Source organism: Helobdella robusta (genome assembly GCF_000326865.2).
Source record: "Helobdella robusta unplaced genomic scaffold HELROscaffold_12, whole genome shotgun sequence".
In the NCBI taxonomy this organism is placed as follows: domain Eukaryota; kingdom Metazoa; phylum Annelida; class Clitellata; order Rhynchobdellida; family Glossiphoniidae; genus Helobdella; species Helobdella robusta.
This window is the reverse complement of record NW_008703664.1, coordinates 894,910-920,320: the sequence shown is the minus strand read 5'-3', so window position 1 is coordinate 920,320 and position 25,411 is coordinate 894,910. Positions and strand designations below refer to the sequence as shown.

The 25,411-nt window shown below is 30.1% G+C and overlaps 3 protein-coding genes across 3 annotated transcripts; 1 reads left to right on the top strand and 2 right to left on the bottom strand.

Annotated features, from left to right (window-relative positions):
- Positions 1-261: 261 nt before the first annotated feature.
- Positions 262-1,454, top strand: HELRODRAFT_167747 (hypothetical protein; the record flags this gene model as incomplete). Its single annotated transcript, XM_009013488.1, has 4 exons — positions 262-289; positions 523-664; positions 758-865; positions 1,139-1,454. 4 exons carry the CDS (start codon positions 262-264, stop codon positions 1,452-1,454), a joined length of 594 nt encoding a protein of 197 aa, XP_009011736.1.
- A 1,736-nt stretch (positions 1,455-3,190) lies between these two features.
- HELRODRAFT_167746 (hypothetical protein) lies at positions 3,191-3,814 on the bottom strand (the record flags this gene model as incomplete). The annotated part of the gene is made up of 2 exons (XM_009013487.1): positions 3,191-3,572; positions 3,657-3,814. The coding sequence occupies 2 exons, from the start codon at positions 3,812-3,814 to the stop codon at positions 3,191-3,193; spliced, it is 540 nt and encodes a 179-aa protein (XP_009011735.1).
- A 3,143-nt stretch (positions 3,815-6,957) lies between these two features.
- Positions 6,958-24,479, bottom strand: HELRODRAFT_72786 (hypothetical protein; the record flags this gene model as incomplete). The annotated part of the gene is made up of 11 exons (XM_009013486.1): positions 6,958-7,200; positions 7,277-7,606; positions 7,809-7,985; positions 8,671-8,853; positions 10,259-10,491; positions 10,684-10,919; positions 11,205-11,365; positions 14,720-14,890; positions 19,754-19,823; positions 19,983-20,467; positions 24,174-24,479. The coding sequence occupies 11 exons, from the start codon at positions 24,477-24,479 to the stop codon at positions 6,958-6,960; spliced, it is 2,595 nt and encodes an 864-aa protein (XP_009011734.1).
- Between the last annotated feature and the right edge of the window lie 932 nt (positions 24,480-25,411).

Here is a 25,411-nt window from a genome sequence, read left to right as displayed (position 1 = left end):
AGGACGACTCTTCAAATGAAATAACAGACTAAAATGTAGTCAAAAGAAATAAAATATTTATTAACGATTTTAGGTTTTAATGCTTCAAAATGAATTGAAAGCTTGAAGATCAAAGAATTTAAGAATAAAATTTTATTTGTATTTGTTTATTATACAAAAGATGTCAATTTCTTTTCAATATTGGTGTTAATTTTCAAGTTGATTTAAAATCTTTCACGTACAATAAAAAGAATGAAACCGTTAACGCTAACAGTTGCCGATATGGTCTTCCACATTCAAGCTCAAAAAAGTAATTCAATATTTAACTTAACAAAAACTAGATTTGCTTGCACACAGATTCCAAAGACCTCCAAAATAACTGCCCAGATAATGATTTTTAAAATGGGCGTATTATAATCAAGGTCATTCAACGAAGTTATAGTGGTTGAGCAGCGCAATTATGAAGAAATGAAAAATAATTTATAAAACAATTTTAGTTGAGACTTTTTTTGTTCATTATACATGGATGTTAATTACTTGAAGGTGAAGGATCGACATTGTTCTGGTCTCAAGAGATCACAGCCGTGCTGCATAATTTAATTTATAAAATAAAAAGCAACAAACCAAAGAATTATGTTATAAGAATGTTGGATGTGCCATGCGGTGATATGATGTGGATGAAAAGGTTCCTCGAATCCAGAAACGACATTAATTATACTGGGATGGATGTTGTGTCAGAATTGATTGCCAATCACAAGAAAAATTTTAAAAACCACAGTTGGAACTTTTATGAAAAAGATATTGTGAAAGTTGAAAAATTAGAGTTCTACGACATAATACTATGTCGGATGCTCCTTCAACATCTTTACGATGGCGATAATTTAAGGTTAATTCTTTATTAATACTCTGCAATGTCATCACATTTCACGACTAGTTAACGTCAAATTATTTTGCAAGTAGTTATTAGAATAAAATATTAAATAAAAAGTCAACCTTCTCGTGAAACGCTTGAAGTGCTTGTTCATATTTGCATGCATAAATAGCTTTTATATATTTACGAAGCATCTGCGTCTCAAATCGTTATCCTTATCACCATAAATCTTCATTTTAATCATCAATTTTCATCTTAACACAAAATATTGCAATTGGTTTCCGACAGTGGAAGCAACTTCTTTATAACCACTACATACCCAACCGAAGCTTTTAACATGGAATTAGGTTTGCATCTACCAGAATTTACAGGTCGATATAAAAGAATGAATTTAGAACTTCCTCCGTTCTCACTGGTCGCACCGATTTGTATCTGCAGAGATGGACCAACCTATTATGGACGGGAACTAAATGCTCATTATGTTGCCGTTTGGAGACTGCCGTTGCTTACTGTCAAAAACTGTCAGTTGGGATATTCCAGTACTTTCGACATTGGGGGTTTTAATATACTTTATAATTCTTGCTCTCAAAAATATTCGGTGTAATATTTACTGACATATTATAATATCAATGCGCTTCATTTTTCAGTTCATAAATGGCTCAACAAAAATGTTGATTTTATTGACGATGCGATTGACGTCACGTAATGATTGTTATTATTTACCAATTTTTTATGAAAAGTTATTCAAATGTGTAGAAAATAATTTTTATTGACAAAAATTAGATTATATGTTCACGTTTATAGGTATTTCAAGCAATTTTGTATGTGCTTGATTTTTGTTCTAAAATGAAGCATAGTAATTAAATTTATGGAAAGCATTTATATAAAATAAAATATATAGGCCCTCGCATAAGAAATCCTTCTTCGAGAGTAATAATGGGGCGATTTGCAAATGAAAACTTTTATTTGCGGATTTTTGCTCCTGACGCCCCCTGCCAGCTGCGTGTCTTCCTACTCAATTTATTGTAACGGAAAAAAACTTGATCTATTTTCATATTCTTTTCACCATCATCGTACTCAGATCGAAATGGCAGGCGTTGGTGACTAAACGTTCATTTATTTATCAATTTATTTTACTTATTTATTTAGTTTTAGAATTTGAAGTACAATAATATTATCGAATCGTACAATATTCTCTTCTGCATAGATAGCAGCGTGTTTAAATTACAAAATTGATTTGTGAATGTTTTTCTTAATCAAATTTATTAATTGTCCTATTCGTTTTGCTGAAACCTACATTTTTATTAAATTTCTGCAGTCTTCTCACACTTTAGTAACCTTTCATCAAAATGAATAATATTTTCCACTTAATGTTTCCTTCGCTGAGCTAATTTTGCAAATTCGGCCTCATATGTTTAAGCATAAACTGTTGGTTTACGGTTTACCAAATTGAATACATCATATCTTTGAAGTTTTGAAACTTGTGATAAACTGACTTTGAATAAATAAACTTGACTTATATGACGATCAACTAGTCTATTAAATTATGATATGGTTTTAACTGCTATAAAAAGCTGTAATAAAATATTACCTGCGTGCAAACAACAGTCTGACTCAAATGCTGAAAAAGAGGATTTGAGTACAACTCATGATTGAGGTTTTATACATTGACTATTGTTATGTCAGCTTGTAACTGGACATACCAAAAAACTTGTAATAATACTTTACTGGTTTAAAAACATTAAAAAAATGGTTGAAAAGGAAAAATGTAGCGTGCTAGACTATTTTTTGTTAGAAAATAATATCATTAATATAAAATAACATCTTCGAACATTTTAGCCATAGTGACTTTGTTAAAAACATTGGAATTCGTGCCAAAAAATTACTACTAAATAGTGCAAAAATTAAAAAAATCACGAAAAATTTATCCACTGACTTAGTTTTTGTCTACTTGTTTATTATACTATAAAGTACACAGAGGTCATTATTGGATCAACATATGTATAACCTCTCTTTGTCATTATTTTTAAACTAAACCAATCGATAATATATTTTCTAAAATTTCATTTAAATTATTCAGGAAGAGGAAAGATGCTATAAACGTAAATTCAGAAGTTCATAATTCTGTTAGCTCTTTTCTTTATGCTTAGAGAAGTTTCGTAGTGCATACAATGTAAATGCGTGAAAGACAGAAAAACATTATATTATGATTTATTGACAAAACAAGTACATTAAAACAGTTGAAATAAATTCAATTTTAACCAATTTTTTTATGAAATCCATAAAATTTATTTTAATTTTATAAAATTGTTACATTAAAGATTGTTGAAAATAATTTGTTCAACCTCCCCACGGACTGAACGGGGGTTCGGGGAGGCAGGGATTGTCCCAAACTCTCCACGGATGATAGCGTGGCTTGTACGTTTTTCCGGTTTTACATTCTTTCTTTGTTCGTTTTGTACTAGCGCCATCTTTCAATTCCCCATCCGTTTGTGAGTCGTCGTTTGAGAAAGGATTCCATGGCAAATTATCCACCAAATAAGATAGCAAAAACATCTTCATACGTTTCGAAATTTTTTCAAGTTTTTCAGAAGCTCCTTTGCGAATATTATCAATAAGTACTATTTTTGTCAATTTAGAGTTATTGTCTTCTGCTGATTTCAACGGTTTCTCTATTTTATATTTATACATTACAAGCTCATCTTGATCATCATTTTTCAATCTTCAAGTTAGAAAACATTTAATGTTAGAAATATTTAAATAATAATTAAATAAAAAGCATTTAACGTAAATTGTTGAAAAATACATTTGAGTAGCGTAGGGATTTGTTGATTGTCCTGGTCCTTCGGCATCTTCCTCAATGAACGTGTCACTCATCAAATTGTTGTTCAACAAACATTCACTTATCCACAAATAGTAAAACACCAAAAATAACTTTGAATAAGTTTTAAATATTTTTGTCATCTTGTGAACTGAAATTTCAGACAGCATTCACTCCATCATAAAGTTGTATCACCGTAGTTTATATAGGAGCGAATGCATTTGCATCAGCACATTGTAACAACGCCCATTGAATAATTTATTTCAAATTGTTTTAGGTTTAAAATTGAAAAGTCTTTAATGTAAAATGGTTTTTGGGACTTAAAATAATAATCCAATTGCTAGTTCACATGAATGTTTGATGCAAAAAAGACATTATTAACTTCCAAATGGGTACGTTTGAAACAAGTTTGAAAATGTTAATTTAATTTTAGAATTTTTTAAAATTCACTCAAATGTACTTTATAAAATGATTATTTCAACGTAACCAAAAACAATTTTAATAATTGAAAAAATTTAAAGTTTATTTGATTAAATACATTTTTTAATGTATGTACATGTACAAGTTTACTTGTTATGTAAAACCCTAACAAACTTCTTTTTTAACTCGGTCTTTTTAAATTTTCCAAAAATGATTTCTAAACAAATCCTGATGGCCTAGTGATTAAAAGCGCCTAGTCATGTTTCACTGTGACCGAGTTTGAGTATGCCAAAAGGATCCGCACCTATCGTGTGCTTTGTGTGTGATGCGCTGTTTAGTACGCGTTCATATAAACTGTTTGTGTGCTATTGATTCTTCTTAACTCTGGGAACTTCAACAAGAACTTCAACCGTTTTGAAGATTGATTTTTCAATGCGACACGAGTTCTCATTTGACCAAAAGTTTGGAAAAACCCAACTCGAAACGTTAAATCAAAAGCGAAAAGGCAGCAGAACTGATGAAGGAAAAGAACGATAAACTGAAGATAGGATAAATATTAATGATAAATGACATATATTAATGACATAAATATATAATGATAGATGACATGTATAATTATAAGATTTGAACTGAAGCTGCCGCAAAAATCGTTACATTTCTGCGTTTTAAATCATTAACTAAATTTTTCAATTTCCAATAGTTTTTTACTGCATGTAGTTCACAAGTATAGTCGATTAAATTATTATCAGTAAATTTAGAAGGCATTTTGGCTTTTTTCAAAAAATTTTTTGTCAATATAATCAGTGAGGTGTGTGTGTTGTGTGTGTGTTTGTGTGATGTGTGTGTATGTCTGTGGATGTCTGTGTTCTTGTAGCTTTTAAGAAAATTTGTTGTTTTATTAGTTTAAAATTATTGACTATTAACTGAAAAATGACGTCTCTTTCAAAATCAATTCCTTGTTCGACAGAGACAACCAGGTTTAATTAATCTATCAGTATTCGGTCTGTAGTTTTGCATCAGTTATTTTCAAGTTCATAAGGACTAGCCATGGAAAGAAAAATCTAGCTTTTAGGTCAATCAAATTAAAAAAAAATTAAATTTTTTTTAATGTAAAAAAATGTAAACAAACAAGATTTGCAAGAATAAAAACTATTTGTCTTAACTAAATAAACAATAATTGCACCAAAAAGCAAATTAAGAATAGGTTGAAAATCAGGTTGAAGAAAGATTGCCGCTGAAGTAATTAACAAGCCGTTTTCTACATGAATAGTTGACACAATCATACAAATATCTTTAAATATATATTTACAAATATTAAATATGCGACAAATTGAAATACAATATCAACAGTTAAAATGAAAACAAAAACCTTATTAAACTGATTTGATTAAATTTACAATGTTCGCTGCATTGAACGTTACTATGTATCAGATGCCTGTCCAATGCAGATTGAACTATCTAATCTGACAAAAAAAATATTTATTGAATATTGGTAGGAAATTTTCATATTATTGGTATTTCGTGGATTAAAAAGTACATTAGTTGAGAATTAGCAATTAATAACACCAGTGGTGTAAAACTTTTAGCCGGTGAACGTTTTCAAAAAGAAAACATTTTAGCGGACTGACAAATGCAAACATAATTAAATAATCATAACATTGATTTATTATTTAAATCACATTCTTTAATAAAATCATTACAAATTAGTTGTACAAAAATTATTTTGTCATTAGAAACTTGTCAATGCTTTCGTCTAATTAATTATTCTACATCTGAAATAAAATTTTGTGCGATGATTAATTTCTGGACAACAGGTAACCAATAACGCAAAAATAATTCTTCACATAAACATGTGTTTCGAGAATAAAATTTATGTAGCAATTATTTATTCCCAGGATACTGGTTATCTAAAAAGTTTTTTTTGAATCAAAACTTTCCTAAATTTATTTTTTTAAAGTTAGTTATTTTGAAAGACAAATGATTCCATTTCTATAAGTGTTTCCATCAACTAAAAAGTTTGGCAAAACGGTAAATTTCTTTCAACTTTTACATTTGCCTAAACGTTCGTTGAAATCACTTTTTGTAGCTCTAATCTTTACTTTTTATAACTCTAATCTTTGCAGTATACTCCACATAAAACTTTCTTTGATTTTGCGATTAGAGCATACGTTGGAAAATAAGTAGAGGCATCATACTTTATGCTAAAATACAAAAATTTACTTCTCAGGGTGGAACAATTTTTAAAATGCTGCTATGTTTGACACCGCTGCATTAAATAAACGTCGTCTGACAAATAATGTAATATATTCAATAGATATATATATATATATATATATATATATATATATATATATATATATATATATATAAACACAAAAAATATATATATGAGTATACTATACATATATTACATTTTCGCAGTTTTTTAATTAAAAAAATTTATTTCCAAAACAATTATTTGCATGATAAAAATTTGGTACTAAGTTCCAGCATTGCATTTTACTACATAGTTTATATGTATGTAAAATAAGGTGAGTTAAAATATAAAAGAGTTTGTATGAGCAGCATGATTGATGCATTAAAATTATACAAAAGCAAGAATCGGCTGGATGATTTTATTTCCGAAACGTGAAGATTGATAGAACATAGAATGGTGAATGATAAATAAAAGATAACGTCTGAAAACCACGAATCATAATTTGAAAAGATGAATATTATTAAATAGGATAGTTGAAAAGAAATTAATTGAAGCTTGCAAGCCTTCGGCCGGTTGGCATGTGCGAGCTCTCAGAAGATTATAATGCATGAATATCATCATTTTTTAACTTGACCTTTAATAAAATTGAAACTTAAAAATAGTAAATAATCACCAGTATCCCTTGATGTAACCGTAAGCTTGCAAAGAAGATAAAAGAGCATATATAATCCACATGCATATAAATAAGACGGCAGTAACTGTTTTTTGACACGTTGGTCCACCGAGTTCAGCTTTTCCTAAGAATTTGTTGTAACGCCTAACCATCAGTCCCACCAAACAAATGATAGCCAGGACAACATAGATGACAACACTAAATGATAAGGAACCTGCTTGCACCTCAAACGGCTTTTCCTGCAACGTATTGTAATAATTTTAAATGAAAACTCTTATTTTATGTATTTCAATTTTAACATGGGAAACGGCAAACCTTAATGCGCCAATACACCGAAGCAAGAACCCATGGAAGACCTAATCCAAGAAAAACGTTCACAGAATTACTTCCAGTCACGTTTCCGATAGCGTTGTCAGCAGTTTTCTCCATAGTTGCGGCTTGTTTGCTTGCAAACAAGTCGGGGAGACTGGTACCGAGAGCCACAAATGTAATAGCTGTGACGCTATCTTTCAACCCAACTAAACATCCAAATATGGCGGCAAGGTCTCCAATGATGGTTGTCAGCAGTCCAATTGCTATGAGAGACACAAAGAAAGACAACCATCCTTTCCAAAAATGCGTTGGAGGGATGAAAGCAAACAGCAGCTGTTGAGATGGTTAAATGTTTGAATTTGTTAATTATTTCTTACAAAAGATATTTATTGATGTTAAATAAATTTTTTTAAATTGATAAAGCAAAATTAAACATTGATGCAAAAAGTTTGATTTAGGCAAGAGATTTATTTTCAAAAAGAATCTCCTTAAGTCATTGAATTCAGATAAATTGAGAAATAAAGATTAAGTAAACCTTCCAGCCGAATGTAAGGAAGTGCATGAAATAATCGAGTGAGCTCGCGCCTTCCAAATCCCCCCCGTTGACGTTCATGGCGTTGCGAAACTGTTCGCCCCACGTCACCGTCTCCACCCTCATCGTGTCGATGTTCACATTTGCAGATGTCAGCAGCCGGTTCATCATTGAATCAAACTCTTCATTAAGTAATGGTGAAAAATTTTATTGGGTCGTGCGTGTTGATACTAAAGTTAAAGAGAGATGTAAAAAATTTTTCATTTTATTTAATTAAATGTAAGTAAATTTTAGAGAATATTTTGCCGCAGGCGAGTTGTAGTTCAATCCATTCGTCTTAACTATTATATACCAAATGTGTAAGGTTCAGCCTTAACTGTTATTAATGTTTCTGTTTCAAACATTAGAATATATTTTTATGAAGAGACATTAAGCTGATGAATGTGGCGTTTAAAATAAATAGTGCGTTGAGAATTTTAAAAAACTGAAATAAATAAATCACGATGGAAAAAGTAATTACATAATGCGACACTTTGAACCAATGAAAAGGTAAAAAATTTCTCTTAATAAAATCCACTTATTAATATAACATAATTTCTAAAAGGACGTTTAGAGTGTATACGAAATTACAATGAGTAAGAATAATAATAATAATAATAAGTAATACATTAGTCAGAACATAACACCCGTCCCTTTGCTGAAGATTATTTTGCTAAAATATATAAACCAAGAAGTTGAATCATTTGAGATGCGTTGACAAGCCATTTTTCAAAAAATAAATTACCACGTCTGTTAACCAGTTTGAAATGATTGAGCCGCAAAACCGCTGTTATTGTTGATGTAATCAAAAAGTTATAATTTTGACCTCCCATTGACTATTATTATTGAATAATATTTGGAGTTCAATTTCTTTCAAACAATGCAAGAATTTAAAAAATAATGGCTCAAGATACAAATATTTTTTTTCACACATCTGTATTGAGCTACTTTGATCACCTAAAGTACAGAACAACAATTCTGACGAGAAATTATCAGATTGGATTTGGCACTCATAATGATGAAAACTGGTTGAGTCTGTTTCCTTATTCGCCGGTAGACGGAAGCTCCTATTTGAAACCAGATGAAAAGTTATTATTAAAAGTTCCAAAGTTTGAAATAGAAACTTAAAGGCGACGTCTGGAATGTATTGGAAGATGATGTACTGAATGTGACCGTGAAAAGAAGTTTTGAAAAAATTATAAAACTACTATTTTCTCTGCCGAAAAAATTTTGATCAAAGTAAAATCACGATTAGCTAAAATTTAGCTAGAGATTTTTATTTTATTTTTTCATTGAATGTATCCTTTATCGCATTATAAATTTTTTCTTTCGTTTTTACATTTGCTGATTTCATTTTTCAATTGCAGATAAATCTGTTTTTGTATTTTGTCAGTTTAGTACAGACTTGACGTTCTTTTAAACACTCTTAATGGTTTTTATTAATAAAACTTCAAATCTCTATTTCCCTATTCATCTCGAGTTTACATTTCATTTCAGGACTTCGTAGTTCACATTCTCAAGCCAGCAATGCCATGTTAATTTAAAAGTCGATCATTAAATTTCTTCCTGCCGCAGGCATTTTACACTCAAAATTTTCTTTTAAAAACTTAATTTGCAATTTTGAAATAAAGAAATTTTTACTACATCTCACTAACAAAAACAGCGTTTAACTTTGCTTTTTGAATTAATTTTTGAAAAATTTTTAAGCTCAATGCAATAAAGTCGATAAATTTATTTTAGAAATATCTTTAAATAAATATTTAAAACAAATTGGTTGTTTTTCACCAAGTTTTAATAAATCTAGAAAATCAGGTACAGTTATTTACTAGTGAAATATCAAAACAAGAATTATGTGAGGATTATTTAAAAATACTAGAAATGTTCTTATTAAACTAGTTGAAATTTAATATTCACCTTAAACTTATCTAAACTTTATATATGGAGTAACAACATTATCTTTAATGAATTTTGACCATTTTAACCCAGGTTATGGCGACGAAACTTGGACGGTATATCTCTGTTATGCATGCATACATCCAACTTTAACGTACAAAATTAGATAAATTATAACATGACGCAAAAAAATTTTTGCGAAACATTTGATCAACATGAAATTACGATCTGTTAAAATTTAGCTAGGGTTGTATTGAAAAAATTATCAAACAGTCTGTCTGTATATATTAGCTTCCCATTTAAACTTCAATTTTAAATAGAAAAAAAGATTCAATGTAAGAACAACTAACGATCGTCATTGACGATGGTCACGATTGTTTTCTTTAACCTTCCTAATCTCGCTCCTTCAATATTAGTTCCAGTTAAATTCAATTTAAAACTGGCGTCTTTTTCTCGTTCCTATGCGTTAAATGAAAATATAGTATTTGAATATTTTATAAAAACGTAGGCGTTTAACAAACTTTATCGTTGAATATAAGAATTTCTAGATTTTTTTTTATTTCTCCTGATTCAAACATCAGCGATCCTTCACGCCCTTTATAGTCCCTGCCTTCGATGGCGGTGATGTCCTCCGTTATCCACTGAACTATCACTTTCCCGTCAGCTCCATTCCTCCTCATGACAGGTATCTCGGCAAAACCCACCGTCTCTTTAAAAACAAAACTCGGCTTCTCAAATTCAAAAACTCCAGGTTCTGAATGATTTGATGTATTTGATAATATATATTAATGACGTTGGCTGTTCTAAACACAGATACACACACATACACACAAACACACACATACATACAACCAAATAATACACAGGCACACAAGAGCGCGCAAAAAAGAGGTCAAACGTCATGTTCGCATGAACATCCGTAAACAATGCACCACGCACTCCCTACCATCATCATTAAGGATGGTAATTTCTTCGATGGCTTTCGATCCCAGCATTGCATCTTGTATGATGTTTGGATCAAGAGACAATTTGACAAAAAAGACCTCATCAGGCTCCCACTCGTCGTCATCGATGATTATAATATCTATGCTCTTCTCGGTCTCGTTTGGCTCAAAAACCATTTCTTGCTTTATTGGAATATAATCCTTGACCGCCTCAGCCGTACCATCAATCGTCTCAAGTCTAGCAACATTTTGGTAAGTGATAACAATGCGTTGGATTCAATAAACATGGAAATAACACAAAAATTGAAATATTATCACTTTCAAAAATTACATTCGATCGAACACCGACCCACCCGTCCAAACAACGTTTGAAATACACAACTTTCCTTTTCGACACTCATTAAATAATTTGAAAATAAGAACATTCACAATATTTATCGTAATTGAATTTCATTTTAATTGCATTTGATTTAGAAGCCAAATAACAATTTGGCAGTTTATAGAAATGAACTGAACAACTGACCTGCATCGTACAGTGTTGGACATGTTTCCGTACCGATACACAGTTATCGTCACCTTTTTGTCCCTTTCAAGAATGGCGCACTGCGAAGTTGCCAGCTCCAATATAGCTTTCTTTTGATAAAGTGGACTTCTTAGGTTTAAATTCAACTCGGAGTTTCTTACCTGGGTAAGAACCTACGTGAGGAATACAATTTACTGATTGAAAATATTTGAAACGAAACGGTGAAAAATCAATCAACAAATTTAGTGAACGTCAAAAATTACTCAAACAAAAAAAAATTGTTTAACAAAATGGTTAGCTCATGTTTAACCAAGTAGTTAGCTCAAAAGCGTTAAATTGTTGTTAAAAAAATTATAGTTATTTCTTCAAAAAATCAAAATTCTCTGTAAAAACAATTTCCAGTTTTTAAATTCCGCTTTAAATTTTATTTTATTTTATTCATTGCAAACATAACAAAATCAGAAAAACTGGCTTAACTTTACATGGTTAACGATTGAAATTAATTTTGAGCAGTTTCCAAAAATGAAAAACAGCTGAAAAAGTTATCCAAATTGACCCAACTTATATGATCAGTTTGTCAATGTTGTTTAAAATTGCAGAACGTTATTTAAACCAAATAATTAAATTTTTATAACACTAAAGAGATTCTTCCTTTCGGTCGTAATGATCAGTTGGATAATTATTATCATTGTTTCAACATTAATGTTTCTTCACCACAGATTGCCACAAAGACAGTTTTATCGTAACTCATCATAACTCAGGGAAATAATAGAACAAAGCTTTTCAGTAGTTCATAATACATAGCATATTATAGAGACAGCTCCCGCATAGATCATGCAACATAAAGACTTGTTTCTTTCTTCTGGTCCATAAATTTCTCAACAGCTGCTGCATCATAACGATTATTGTGTACATTTCTATACTTTTCATTTATAAAATAGTGTACTGTTATACGTACATATATATACGTATATATGTGTATATATTTGTATATATATATATATATATATATATATATATATTCATTTATTTATTTGTATAGAGTATATTTGCTATTATTTTGAAGTTTATATAGTTGCATTGACATATAAACAAGTGAATAAATATAAATCAATGTATATAATTAAAAGTTTATATAGCGCATTCAAAAGTTAAATATCAATTAAAACTGCCAACAATCATTTTTTTAAATATAAAAAAACTTTTTGTTAAGTTAAAGGAAAAGTTGTTAATACTTCTATTGCTCTAGAAAAAACAAATGATGCGTGAATTGTCTAATAAGCTGCTGCAGACAAATAGACAAAAAAATTCAAAATTCAACAAACGTTCAGTAGCTGTGTAGAATAAAAAAAACAGGCAAGTAAAGGACGAACCCGAACTACGCTCCTCCAAATAAAATATTTAGAAAGCAAGCCTGTTAACATTTGTACACAAGTGTGACATTTTTATCGACAGACGGTCAATTTGAGTGCCTCAAAATAAGATTTGCATGTGTGGTCGGATTAACTTGGTTGCTGCATCGTTTTGTTCTGAAGGCCTAGAACACTAATGTAGAACACTTGTGGCAACCCGTTGGAAAAAGTAATTCATTACACAATAACTTGGAATCAATAAATAAACAAATAGGCCAAACATTGCAGTGTGGTCTTTTTAAAAGAGTTTTTAGTACATCATAACAATTTTATTTGTTATTAGTAGTCACATTCCAACATTCAAATATGTTTTTGATCATGTTTTCATGTTCACATATTACTTTCATGCTTTTATTGAAAGTAATATGCGACCGCGAATAGAAATCAACCTGTTCAACAATATTTGAACATTAAATGAATCCCGGCCACTTCATTGTGTGTGGCGTGCGTGCGCACGCGTGTGTTGTTGTGTGTGTGTGTGGTATGTGTGTGTGTGTGTGTGTGTGTGTGTGGTGTGTGTGTTTGGTGTATGTATAAATCACACTTCTGATATATATCGCATATATGCGCTTCTTATGGATGGTAAACACGAGGATGCATAAATGAAATTATTTTTGAAATACAGCAAATAAAAACACAATGTGATCGACACTTAGAAGCATGCCTTCGGCGGTATTCAGTCAGTCCGACAATTGGTTCAAACAGAACCATATCTAAAACGAAATTTGCCAACATAGATAGATCTGCACATTTCAAGTGTACAATTTTTAGCAGGAGAGTTTTTTTTTGTTAGACGCACCTAATCGAAAAAGTTGTGATTTACTGGTGGGTTGATTGGCTGAATGATGGAATTACTGAATGATCGTTACTTTGCATACAAATTGATGTCGTTAAAACTTACGACTTGCAAAACTCTAACTTCAGCTCAATTAAAAAATTTATTTTTTATTTCAAACTTATTTTTGTTAGTTTGAACATACCATAAAATTAAAAAAAATGTCCAGGAACATGTGCATTTATAAATAACAATTAATTAATTAGATTCACAACACAATTTTCTAAGCGGCACATGTAAGATTTTAAAGGAAAACATCTCCGAAGGTGTTATAACTATTTAAAAAATTCTTCATGGTCAAATTAAAAATATAAACGCATTTGTATAGAAATAGCATTAGATGACATCAATGTGTTATTTTAGTATTCATGTGGCAAATTCACCCGTCAAAATTTTATTAACTTCTATGTTTCGAATCAAGCGACAAGAACTTTTAACCGAATACAATAATTCAAATTTGTATGAAAGAAGCCTGTCAAAAAAAAATCAGCAGTTAAATGTAAACAGTGAAATGTATTATTATAAACAGTTGAATACGTATAATAAAATACTTAGATACTGTTAAACTTAAGTATTGTTGAAAATTTACCCTGGAGAATGTACTCATCATTAGTAACTGCAAATGTTATACACAAAGTTATAAACACTGCTACCACAATATTTTGCAAACATTCAAATAAATCAACCAACCTGCCATTAAAAATTAATTAATTGAATTAATTTTTATAGCTTGGTGTATATATAGTTAATCAGCCTTCATACAAATATAAAAAGATACTCCAAGTTTTTGTATGATCTGGCTATTGGCATCACTTTCGTTTCTTCAAACATCGCCACTTCAATAATTATTCCCAACAAAAATTTCTATGCCTTGTTTTACTCTTCAGGCTCATCAACAAATTGGTTTGAATTTGAAAAAAGATACAACTTAAACACGAATAGATGGGAATAAAAAGTAAAAAATATGTTTTTTTTCATTTTTACGATCATGGTTTTCTGTTAACGTTTGATTGAATTGTCCCAAACTTTTTGACTGGTGATGTCTTATTTTTAAAATCATAAGAAATTCACTAAAGTGTTCATATTTTTGCTGAAACTGATAGGATGTGATAGATTGGTCGCTATATTCATTCCTCAAAAAAATATTTTGTAAAAAGTCACCTAACTTTTGAATATTACTCCCAGCTTGAATATGTAATCGAGGCATAGAAGGTAGATTAATATAAAGTGTAAGGTTAAAACATATAATTAATTATTTAATTAGTTACTTGTCCCATTCTAGAGTTTGCACCAGGGATGAGTTTGGGATTTCCTCCTAACTGCTTGGTAGCGTTGATTCTGTACCACAATCGGTTCTTCGGCTGCTCATCGGCAAACTTCATCGTCGCCAGTTTCAACAGTTCGTCTTCAGTTAAATTTGCATGAATTTCATTCAATTCCTGAAATATTTAGAAAGAACATTAACCGGAAGTCAATTTTTGATGATGTAAATTTAACATTCATTTCGTGACAATTTAATTAGGGAAATTAAAGTATGACCATGAGAGATTTAATTCAGAAATGATTTAACAATGAATAATGAATGTAATAATTTAATTCAACAATGAAAGTTTGTATGTTAGTAGTCATTTTCGGTTTTCATATTTTCTAACATTTTAGCAAAAAACAATGGATAGGGAAGGGCGTTTAAGTTTTCTCTGTAATTCTTGCATTGATTCAAAAATATGAAAATTTTTACAAAAATTATTTGGAAGCTTTTATCTATAACACATTTATATGCTGGTTCAAGTGTTTGTATCATGTTCAACGTGTTGCATTTGTTCAAAATTTGAAAACAAATATCTGAAAACCGAAAATAAACGACCGCTAGAAAATTTTAACGCGCCATCAAGAAATGTTTAAACACCCCTACGGGTTGGTGATTTCAGATATGTTGAAATCTAAAACCGTTAAAAATGAACTGATGTTGAACTAAATTTAATAGAATGCTACTTGATCTATTTATTTTATTCATGTGGGCTTGCTCATGTATGTTTGTTCCTATGCGAGAATGAATGAACGTGTGAACAACGAACGCCAAGTGTGCGAATGTTTGCCTAAAGATGCATGCATTCGCTTCCATCATCATTTCTGTATTATTCATTCATAAAAATTACTTTTACACATGAATATTACACATAAATATGTTTGTCATATGTCGTTTAATTATCTTTTGAAATGGAAGACAAATATTGTTCTATTTTTAGTGCGACAGAATCCATCATTTCAAGGGCTTCGCATCGAATGACATTCCTGAGTAGTTCCCGATAAAAAGAATCGTTAAGTTTGTCTAAAAACATTTTTCCGTATGATTCTTATCCATACTTGCATACCAATGCGTAACAATTTTTTTAAACTTTTATTTCAATTCTTATTTTGTTCATATCGGATGGTTGCTTGTTTAGATTGGTTGGTAGGCAAATCTGAAACCATAGCGTAGCAATATATTGAAAAACGTTACGATACAATATTGCTATGTATGTACAGGTACATGTTTGTTTACCTTCAATTTTATTTAAAATCAAACTTTGATTGGATGTTGGGATCCAAATATTGGTCGAGATGTTAAAAAGAATAACAAAAATATTTGTGTGAAAATTCTGAAAACAGTTTCAAAGTTTTTTTAAGTTCTTCCTATACAAACATTTTGAATGGATGTTTGACGACTGATACAAAAGTAAAATTTATATATATCCAGACGGAGCCTAATTTTATTTCCAAATCCTGTTATAATTGGTGTCAAATCATAGTTATTGGGTTATTTTAGATGGCTGTCAAATAAATATTGTTTACATATTATAATTAAAATCTAGTCACTGTACCGCTATTCATCCGAAAAATAGATTTTGTCAAGAATCCAGTGGGGTTTAATTGTTTTCCAATGATCAGCTTAATAATATCAATTTAAACCTTTAAAACTGCAAACTATACAATTTACATTTTTGAAATAAAATGCTAAACAGCGTAAAAATTCGAAATGAAATGTTAAGCAAATAAACTTTCGAACCTTCATAATTTCTCTGAGGCGATCTTCGTTAACTTTTCCTATTTTAGTAACAAACGAATTGTTAATTTGATAATTCCAAGTTATTAAAAAGATTATATTGAATTTAACTGATAAAAATTAAACACTAACTTCTTGTTTTTTTCTTTTTTTTATTCCAAGGCAAAAAATTCACCAGTTTGCTAGCTGAATAATGTTTTATAAATATTTAAAAAATAGTTTGCCAAGAATGCAAAATGAATTATTTAATTAACATGCTTCCATCTTGCTACAAAATAAAATATAAAAGAACATGACAATTGAAAATATTTACACGATCAAACTGAAATAATAAGCGTGATATTATAATGAATATTTTACAGAGGTGAGAACAAATTATGAGTGTAGGGTTAGAAAAATATGATTGCGAGTTAGGCTCATAAGCCATTGTCTGAAGTCTCTTTTGTTGTTAGTTGTCCCAAGGATTATTGTGAAAACAATAATTTAATTTTTTATTAATGAATTCTGTTGTGCAAGGCAAACGATTGGAATTTGGTTTTTAATAAATTTATTTAGATCTGTTTGAAAAAGTGTGAGGCGATTTGAGAGAGCTGAATTGAATCCTAAGTTGCTTGTAATAAAAAAAAATAAAATATCAGGTTAAAAATATGATCGTTGAAAATCATCTTGGAGTGTATAAGTATACCAAGACTCATAGACTTTCTGCCTTAGAAGCATCTATACTCCTCATTGACCTCCAGTTTTTACTACGGAACACTTGGATGCATTTACTTTTAACCTATATCTCAAGAACCAATCACATTTGTCGTCTAAGGTCCTCTGCAATGATCGACAGTCTTCTTCTAAAAATGACTAAAATGAAGCTAGAATTTGTGTAGGCAGAAGGTATGTGCTTTCTGTTTTAATAGAAGTGGTTTAATTAGTTTAGCATTATACCCATAGCTAAACAAAGCTACATATTACAGCATCAGGAAGTGCCACCGCTCAACTTCAGTACAACTCAGGAGTTATAACAAGTTCAACCATTTGATTTTTCTTTTACACAGAATAAATTTTTTGTGTTTTACTTACAAAGATGGAACAAACATTAGAGAGAGCAAAGGCTTAACAGAACAACGAGAATAATACCTTAAGTACACCGTTAGAATTTAAAACCTGATTAGCGATAAGCAACAACTAATTTACGTTACTTCGCTAAACAATTTCATGTAGTTATTGTGTGATTATTATACAGTTATTCAAGAGTATTAAAAACGTACAATATATAATTTACATCGTCTATAGGGGTGCTGAGTGTGTGTGTGTTTGTGTGTATGTATGTGTGTGTTTGCGTGTGTCTGTGGTTCATGTATAAAACACATTAAGAAATGGAAAAAAGAAATCAGCAGCAAATTATATATAACAAAACTATAGCACAAAATATTTCATCTACCTTGCCACTCAATATTATCTATTGATTTTTTTATTTAACAGCTGCCTATGTAATAACAGGTCAAACATCACGAGTTGTCTAGCGGCATATGACATCGATTATAATATAAAAGTTGACACAAACATATATATACACGCACATACAAATACACACACACACACACACACATGATTTTGCATTGAGCAGTTATCTTCATGACACACGAGCAGAAAAATTCATTTTCAGAACATGGATAAATTATTGTTATTATTTTTCTTCAATTTCTAAAATGGTTTAGTCTCCTGTGAGATAAATTAAAATTGCATGACTCATAATTCCAATGTTCAGTTGATGTTGGAGATAAAATGGCATGCAACGCAGTGAACATGGTGAGTGAGCCACACTTCTCCCACGGTGAGTTTGCGTTACGTATCAACCATCAAGTACCATCTAGAGAAATCAATAATGCTCATGTGCACGAAGGCTTATGAGTGTTTAATATATACATAAAATACACAAATACACATTATATACATGTATGAATTTATATATATAGTACTATTTACAGACCAATGTTTGTGCGTAATAGTAATAAACTACAGTAATTAACTAAAGAATATACACACAAACACAAACACCTACATATATATATATATATATATATATATATATATATACAAAAATTCAACACTACATTCAACATTGTTCAACTTTTTTGAAAAAAATTTTTTTTTTTTAAAAAGTTGAACAATGTTGAAAAGAGTGTTGATTTTTTGAAATGTTGAGTTAGCAACAGTCTGTTACCAAAATATATACGTACGTATATAAATATATATAAATATATATATATATATATAAAGAAAGAGAAAGAGAAAGAAAGAGAGAGATTTTTTCCCCAGCCGGAGTGCTAATAAGGTAAAATCGGTATAATTTCAATTAGCGCTATATAAATTCTCTAGCGTTTGCTGTTCGATCTGCTCGTTTTGTCCGTTTATTTCCAGGTTGTGTGCTGATCGCATGTGCATCGATAGTCCTTAGTTAGAAAGTTGGTTGGTTGGTTGGTTGGTCGGTGAAGTTTCCCCCATCATCAGACCACATCTCAATAAAGCATGAGACTTAACAAACGAAGGACCATCATCTAGGCTGGAAAGCCATTACAGAACCAAAAAATAAACATTCATGATTGACAGATCAAAGAGCATAAGCAAACTACAAATATTGCAAACACTCTATATTAAGGGACATGCATCAACGAATGCTAAAACATTTTAACAAAAAATAAAAAGAAATGTATATATACATTTTTATTTCTATATTTCTTGTAGGACTTGAGATTATATTTTTAAGAGATAAGACAACTTGAAGATAATCTTCTCGAAAATAAAAGTTGACCACAAATGAATTAATCAATTTTAAAGTGAGAAATTAACCAAATTTTGTATTTGAGAAATAAAAAATATATCGAGGAAATGAAAAGTTGATAATGAAATCAGGAAGTATACAAAAATGAAACGTGCACAATAGAATTTTTATGGTTTCATTTACATACATAAGCGCTGCTTTATACCTTCTTTCTCCTGTTTTTTTGCTTCGACAACTGTAGGGAAAGGGTTTAAAATTATAAACACATAAGCCACTTTCTGATTATGTAACAAATGCAATATGGATTCCAAATATTGGTAATAGAAAAGAACAGTTGAAAATTTATCAATTCTAACAGTACACCAGCAAAATGACATCATCGCTTAAAAGTATCTTTTATGGAAATATTCACGTGACGGCATACGTTCATGTTAATTAGCGCTTTTCGTTCAACGCAATATTTCAATGCTAAACAGTACATCACACATGCAGAAATAAAATGTTTTCAAACTTTATCTTCTTAATTTTAATCTCACCTTGCAACCAAATGATTATGCTAATTAAACAATGTTAAAAGTATTAGTAGTATATATAAATTATATTATCTAGAATTTGTTTCCTACAACAACCTGCTGCGTTCTATCCAAGTGGTCCAATATATTTCATGCATGCCGTTTCATCGAAATTTATTTTTTCATGAAAATATGGGGTCAACATTGAAACAAACAAAATATAGAAACATGTTTGCTTACCGTACGAGACTCCTTTCTCTTCATCAACAGTCTCCTCTGCTTCAACTTCAGTTGATTTTTTGAAACAGTTTTTATCAGTTAAATAAGCAAGAACTACCATGATTGGAAAAAAAGAAAATGTTAAAATGGCCTCCCATAATTCAATTTCATTGGGAGTGATTAAGATCAAAACAATAACAAGCCATATATAGGCAAATAAACTAAACAAAGAAGTTAGGCCGAACACTTTTATCCCATCTATCCTTCTGACTTCGTTCTTGGGAATGACGGCCACGCATATTCCAGTGATGCAGAATAAATTGAAAGCAGCGGATCCAACTATTGTACCCGGACCTAAATCTCCTGCAACAAATCCCTTACCAACAATCTCTATGCAGGCCAGCAGGATTTCGGGAGCACTTGATCCCAGAGCCATTAATGTCAAATTTGCTACTGTGTCATTCCATATCTGGAAAAAAGTAAATAAAATGAGATTTTACGTGATTTATAAAAACACACAAAAAACACTCACACACGCGTTACTGATTTGCTTCAGGCAAAAAATATTTGATTTAGTCATTTAGTATTCATAAACATTTTATATTTAAATAACAATTTTGTCAAATTCAAAAGATTTTCTAAATTTTTGACTGTTGTGTTGCATTTTTCTTAAATTATAATATTTTATTAAACGTATCGTCCTGCTTATAAAACAATTGTTAGTCATTAAACAATCTATATTCTCTATGCAATTTTGAACCAAGTTTTTATTTTTTGTATAACTTTTGGATACTGGTTGAATTCTATTAATACTAAGCTTAATATAACTTTCAATCACACATGAACATTTGTGGCAAACAGATTTACCTACGCACAATTCAACTCTAATGTGAAAGTAAAAAAACGTAATTAAACCGGCAACGACATCAGGATGTTTTGTTCGCTGACTGCAGATCTGTGCAAACGATGTTTATGTTTAGGCTCGTTGAATGAGCCCTCGAATACAGGTTTGAATAGGGACAGTCCACTCTGAGAAGATTCATCAATATGCGTCACTCATCCAAATCTCTGCAATGTCCAGTTGCCAATAAATTAAATTCGGAATCCACATTCTGTTCCCGAGACTCAATTATTTTGTATATTTATTGTAGCTAAATTTTACATAACTTTTTCAAAGAGTTTTTTTATAATTTTTTAGTGAACTGTTTTTAAAATCTGTAGAGTCATTAAAATTTTTTGAAGTAACATTTTAGACTATTCAAATCAAATACCTTCAAATCTTGATTTGAGGCTAGAGAAATGGGAAAAAGAGATTACTAAACTTCTAAAGCTCATTCAACTTAAGAGAAAATGACATTAGATGTCGACGATAATCCATAAGCTGGCACAACATTTAAAAACAAGCAGTACATACGTTGATAACACTTAATGATACTTACAACAGCAATGAAGTAAAATAAACTATATCGTTGTTGATAAAAACAAGTTAACTCTGAAAAAATCAACTTATTCCAAAAAAGTCAAAAAAGTAATTGAAGCTTCCAGCATCAGTAGTAGAAACTGTAAAATAATTAATTTAAAATTATGACTAAAATAATGCCTCAAACGCATTCGAATTGAGCTCTGTGTGCGCGCGTGCGTGCGTGTGTATGTGTGTGTGTGTGTGGTGTGTGTGTCCGTGTCCGTCCACGAATAATGCAAATGAAAAGGGTCAAAAGTGAAAATGTTCACGAATAGCCAAATTATAATATTATAGAATTGTTACGATTTTTCAGCTTTCTGTATTTCAAATTGCCGAAATATTGTTTCAAAGTATTCATGAAGAAAATGACAAAATCTTCTAACATGATATTGCTCTCATCACTACATGAAGCTTTGCAACGTGTTGTTATGCTACGTTCTTTCTGCAATTATAAAGAAGCTCCAAACTTTCGATCCTTAAAAAGGTATTGTAAGATATACAATCAAAACAAGAAACAAAATTTATTTGTTTACGTTTTATGGAGTAAAACTAAACAATATTCATCTCAAAACTTATTTCGACCATATTTTTGCAGTTAAGTTCATTCTCACTAAAAATAAGGTTTTTGTTACATGATCAAATTATGATAAAATTTATATAACAACACGAAACATAATTAAAAGATAAGTAGCCTGGTAATTCTGATTAATTTAAAATGCGGTATTTTTTCTAACAACAAATTTGTTCAACTTAAGTTTATTTTGTTTCAAAGACGCAGATGCGAGCACGCCTGCACAACTCTCACGGTTTCATGTAACAACTGTTGTATATATTCATCTAGACGTGCATAAAAAACTCCATCAAAGCAAGAAATTTCTTTTGATGGCCACATTACGAAATATAAACATATTGACGTAAACCAACAAATTCGGAGACATATTATGTAGCGCACCTAACTATAAAAATGTAAATGGACATTCCAATAAATCAAAACATTGAATAAGTTTAATAAATTGAAAATTGATAGAAGTAGAATTGAATTGGGAAATTGAAAAACTTGTTGGTTCATCCTAAAATATTAAGATGGAAATATAAAGACATGTGAAAAAACAAAATTATAATATAAGGATAACAATTAAACAATTTGCAGTGTTAACATTATAAGTGGAATAAATACAAATATCTTTTAAAAACTTTGTGAAGTTGTGAACAAATGAAATGAGATTACAGTGTTAATAAAAGATGAACGACCCAGTGAAGCTGAAAGTTCAAACAACTTGCATGATTCATAACAGTCGATTCCTCTATATGTATCTGTGAGGTCACTCAATAATGCTGCTTTGAATAAAAAATAGAAAATTTTTCCATCTCTGCCGTTAAAACCAATATATATTTTTTAAGTTCTACAACATGTAACGTACATGTTTATGAACCTTTGCTGTAAAACAAAAAGTCAATGTTGTTATCGCGGGTCTTATAAAAGTTTATTTTTATTAGTCTTTAAGATTAATTGTTTATAATGAAACATTGAGTATACAAAAGTTATTATTTTTTAGTGAATCATGGTTTTTCATTTTTAGTTAGAATTAGACAAATTAGTCAATAAGTGCCAATAAGGTGAAAGATTACAAGAACCAAAATTACAGTGATGTGACTTAAAGTGCTTATGCTTGCAAAAAATTATTCAAGTTAATGTCTCACCAAAAATGTAACATGTTCACTGTGTAAAAACTTTGATGTCTGCTCACATAAACATTTGATGTGTTTAGCAGTGGAGGAAATTTGAACCTTCTATGTATATAATTTCTATCGCTTGAAAAGAAAGCAATAACTAAAATCGAAGATATAAGAGTGTAGGGTTGAAAATGATTTGTAGTTCTTGGTTAACTACTATATAAAAAATAATTTGGCAGATGAAGATGAAGCTCTGCTAGGATATTCGTGGTCGGTACGTGTTATAATAACTAGATTTGAATGCAGGCAATGCGTGCGATGCTAACGATAAGGCCAACATTGTGATTTGTCAAATTTTTCAAATATCAAAATTTTTCATCAGGAGCATATTTTCCATCTATATAAAAAAAAATTAAATTTTTCTATACTTGTATAAAAATGTGGTTATTTTTATTAATATGCTATATTAATATAATAATATACCACATATTAATCTTCAGACAAAATCCTCTGATAAAGCGCACAATATACATATGCTATATATATATATATACATTTTATATATATATACATATTTATATATATACATATATATATATATAGCATGTTAATATAATATAAAGAACCATATTTTTATTTAAGTATAGAAAAACTTAAATTTTTTACATGTAGTTAGTTGGAAAATATGCTCTTAATGAAAACATTTTTATATTTGAAAAATGAAAAATTGGACAAATTAAAATCAAAATGTTGGCTTTATAATTAGCATGGTATTATAATTAGCATAGCACGCGTTGACTGCATTCGAATATATTTATTATAACACGTACCAACCACATACAGTATATATATATATATATATATATATATATATCTGTATATATATATATATATATATATATAACAAAACAATAAAGATAAATACGTATTTTATATATATACTATAATTAATTAAAAATAATGGAATATATATACTATACTATAAATTATTAAAAATTTACCAAGTTGTTTTGAAACAAAGATGCATACCTACCTTGACTTCAATTTCTTCATACCCGCTCTCGGCATCTTCAGAGGCGACTTTAATTTTGCGAACGTGGCTGGTAATTTTTTCAATGGAGCACATGAAGATGTCTGCCACGATGGCCACACCCAGGAAGCACCAGACCAGACCGACGGTGTAAATGATGACCCGACACCAATGAGGCCACGTGTACTCGCAAACCAGGGGCAACAATAAACCTTTGTCAGAGCATGGGTAGTCTGTTAGGTCGATGTATCCAACTAGCGGGTTGTTGGTTGTTGTGGTTGTTATGTTGTCAAAGGCAGGTAGAGTGCTATTCATTTTTCTATACAAACTTAAACCACATAAAAAAATGCATCGTTGTTATATCTGTTGTACAAAATTTTAGTCAAATTTGAAATCTATATTAGTATATATATATATATATATATATATATATATATATATATATATATATATAGGGGTTTTTAACGAAGTAGTTTACTTTTGTTGATAGAACCACATGTTATAAACCTGCAGTAGTAATTTTTTTAAAAGTTTTACACTGCACAATCGCTTCAAATAAATGTAATCATGTTTGTTAAGCAGGCAGCATTGCAGTCTGTGTTTGTTTACAAGCAAGCAGAGACGTCACACAAACAATCGATAGTTAAGTGAGTTAGATTTTGTAGAAACCTATTGTTGTTCTGTTGATATTGCAAGCTGCACACAAATGTTACACAGGTTGCTCGGAGATCTCGCTTTTAAATAAGACTCTTCTGTGTGGTTGTATGTATAACACTGGTCGTAAACACATTGCGTGAACGTTTGTAATTAGTTGGTTGGATCACTATATATATATATATATATATATATATATATATATATATATATATATTAATTTATTTATTTATTTAATTATTTATTTATTTATATTGGGTTTAGACTATCATAAATACAATTATTTATAAAGATCACTGCGTTTTCGGCATTATTCAACTTGTAGTTGAGTTTCTCAATTTTTCTAACGAGACTTTTATCATCTTGATTGAGAATTAAGAATTTACTACACAAACAGGAAAACATCATCTCTAATAATAAAGAAACAATTCCAACATTAAATCTTCCTCGGACAAGAAAAGAAGTCATTTGATTTATTCATTCACATGTAAAATTGGTGAGTGCGTGAATCAAAATTCTGAATACATCGGAATAACTACAACAACATTAACGAGAAGATAAGCAAGATGGAGCAATAAAAGACCACCTAATGG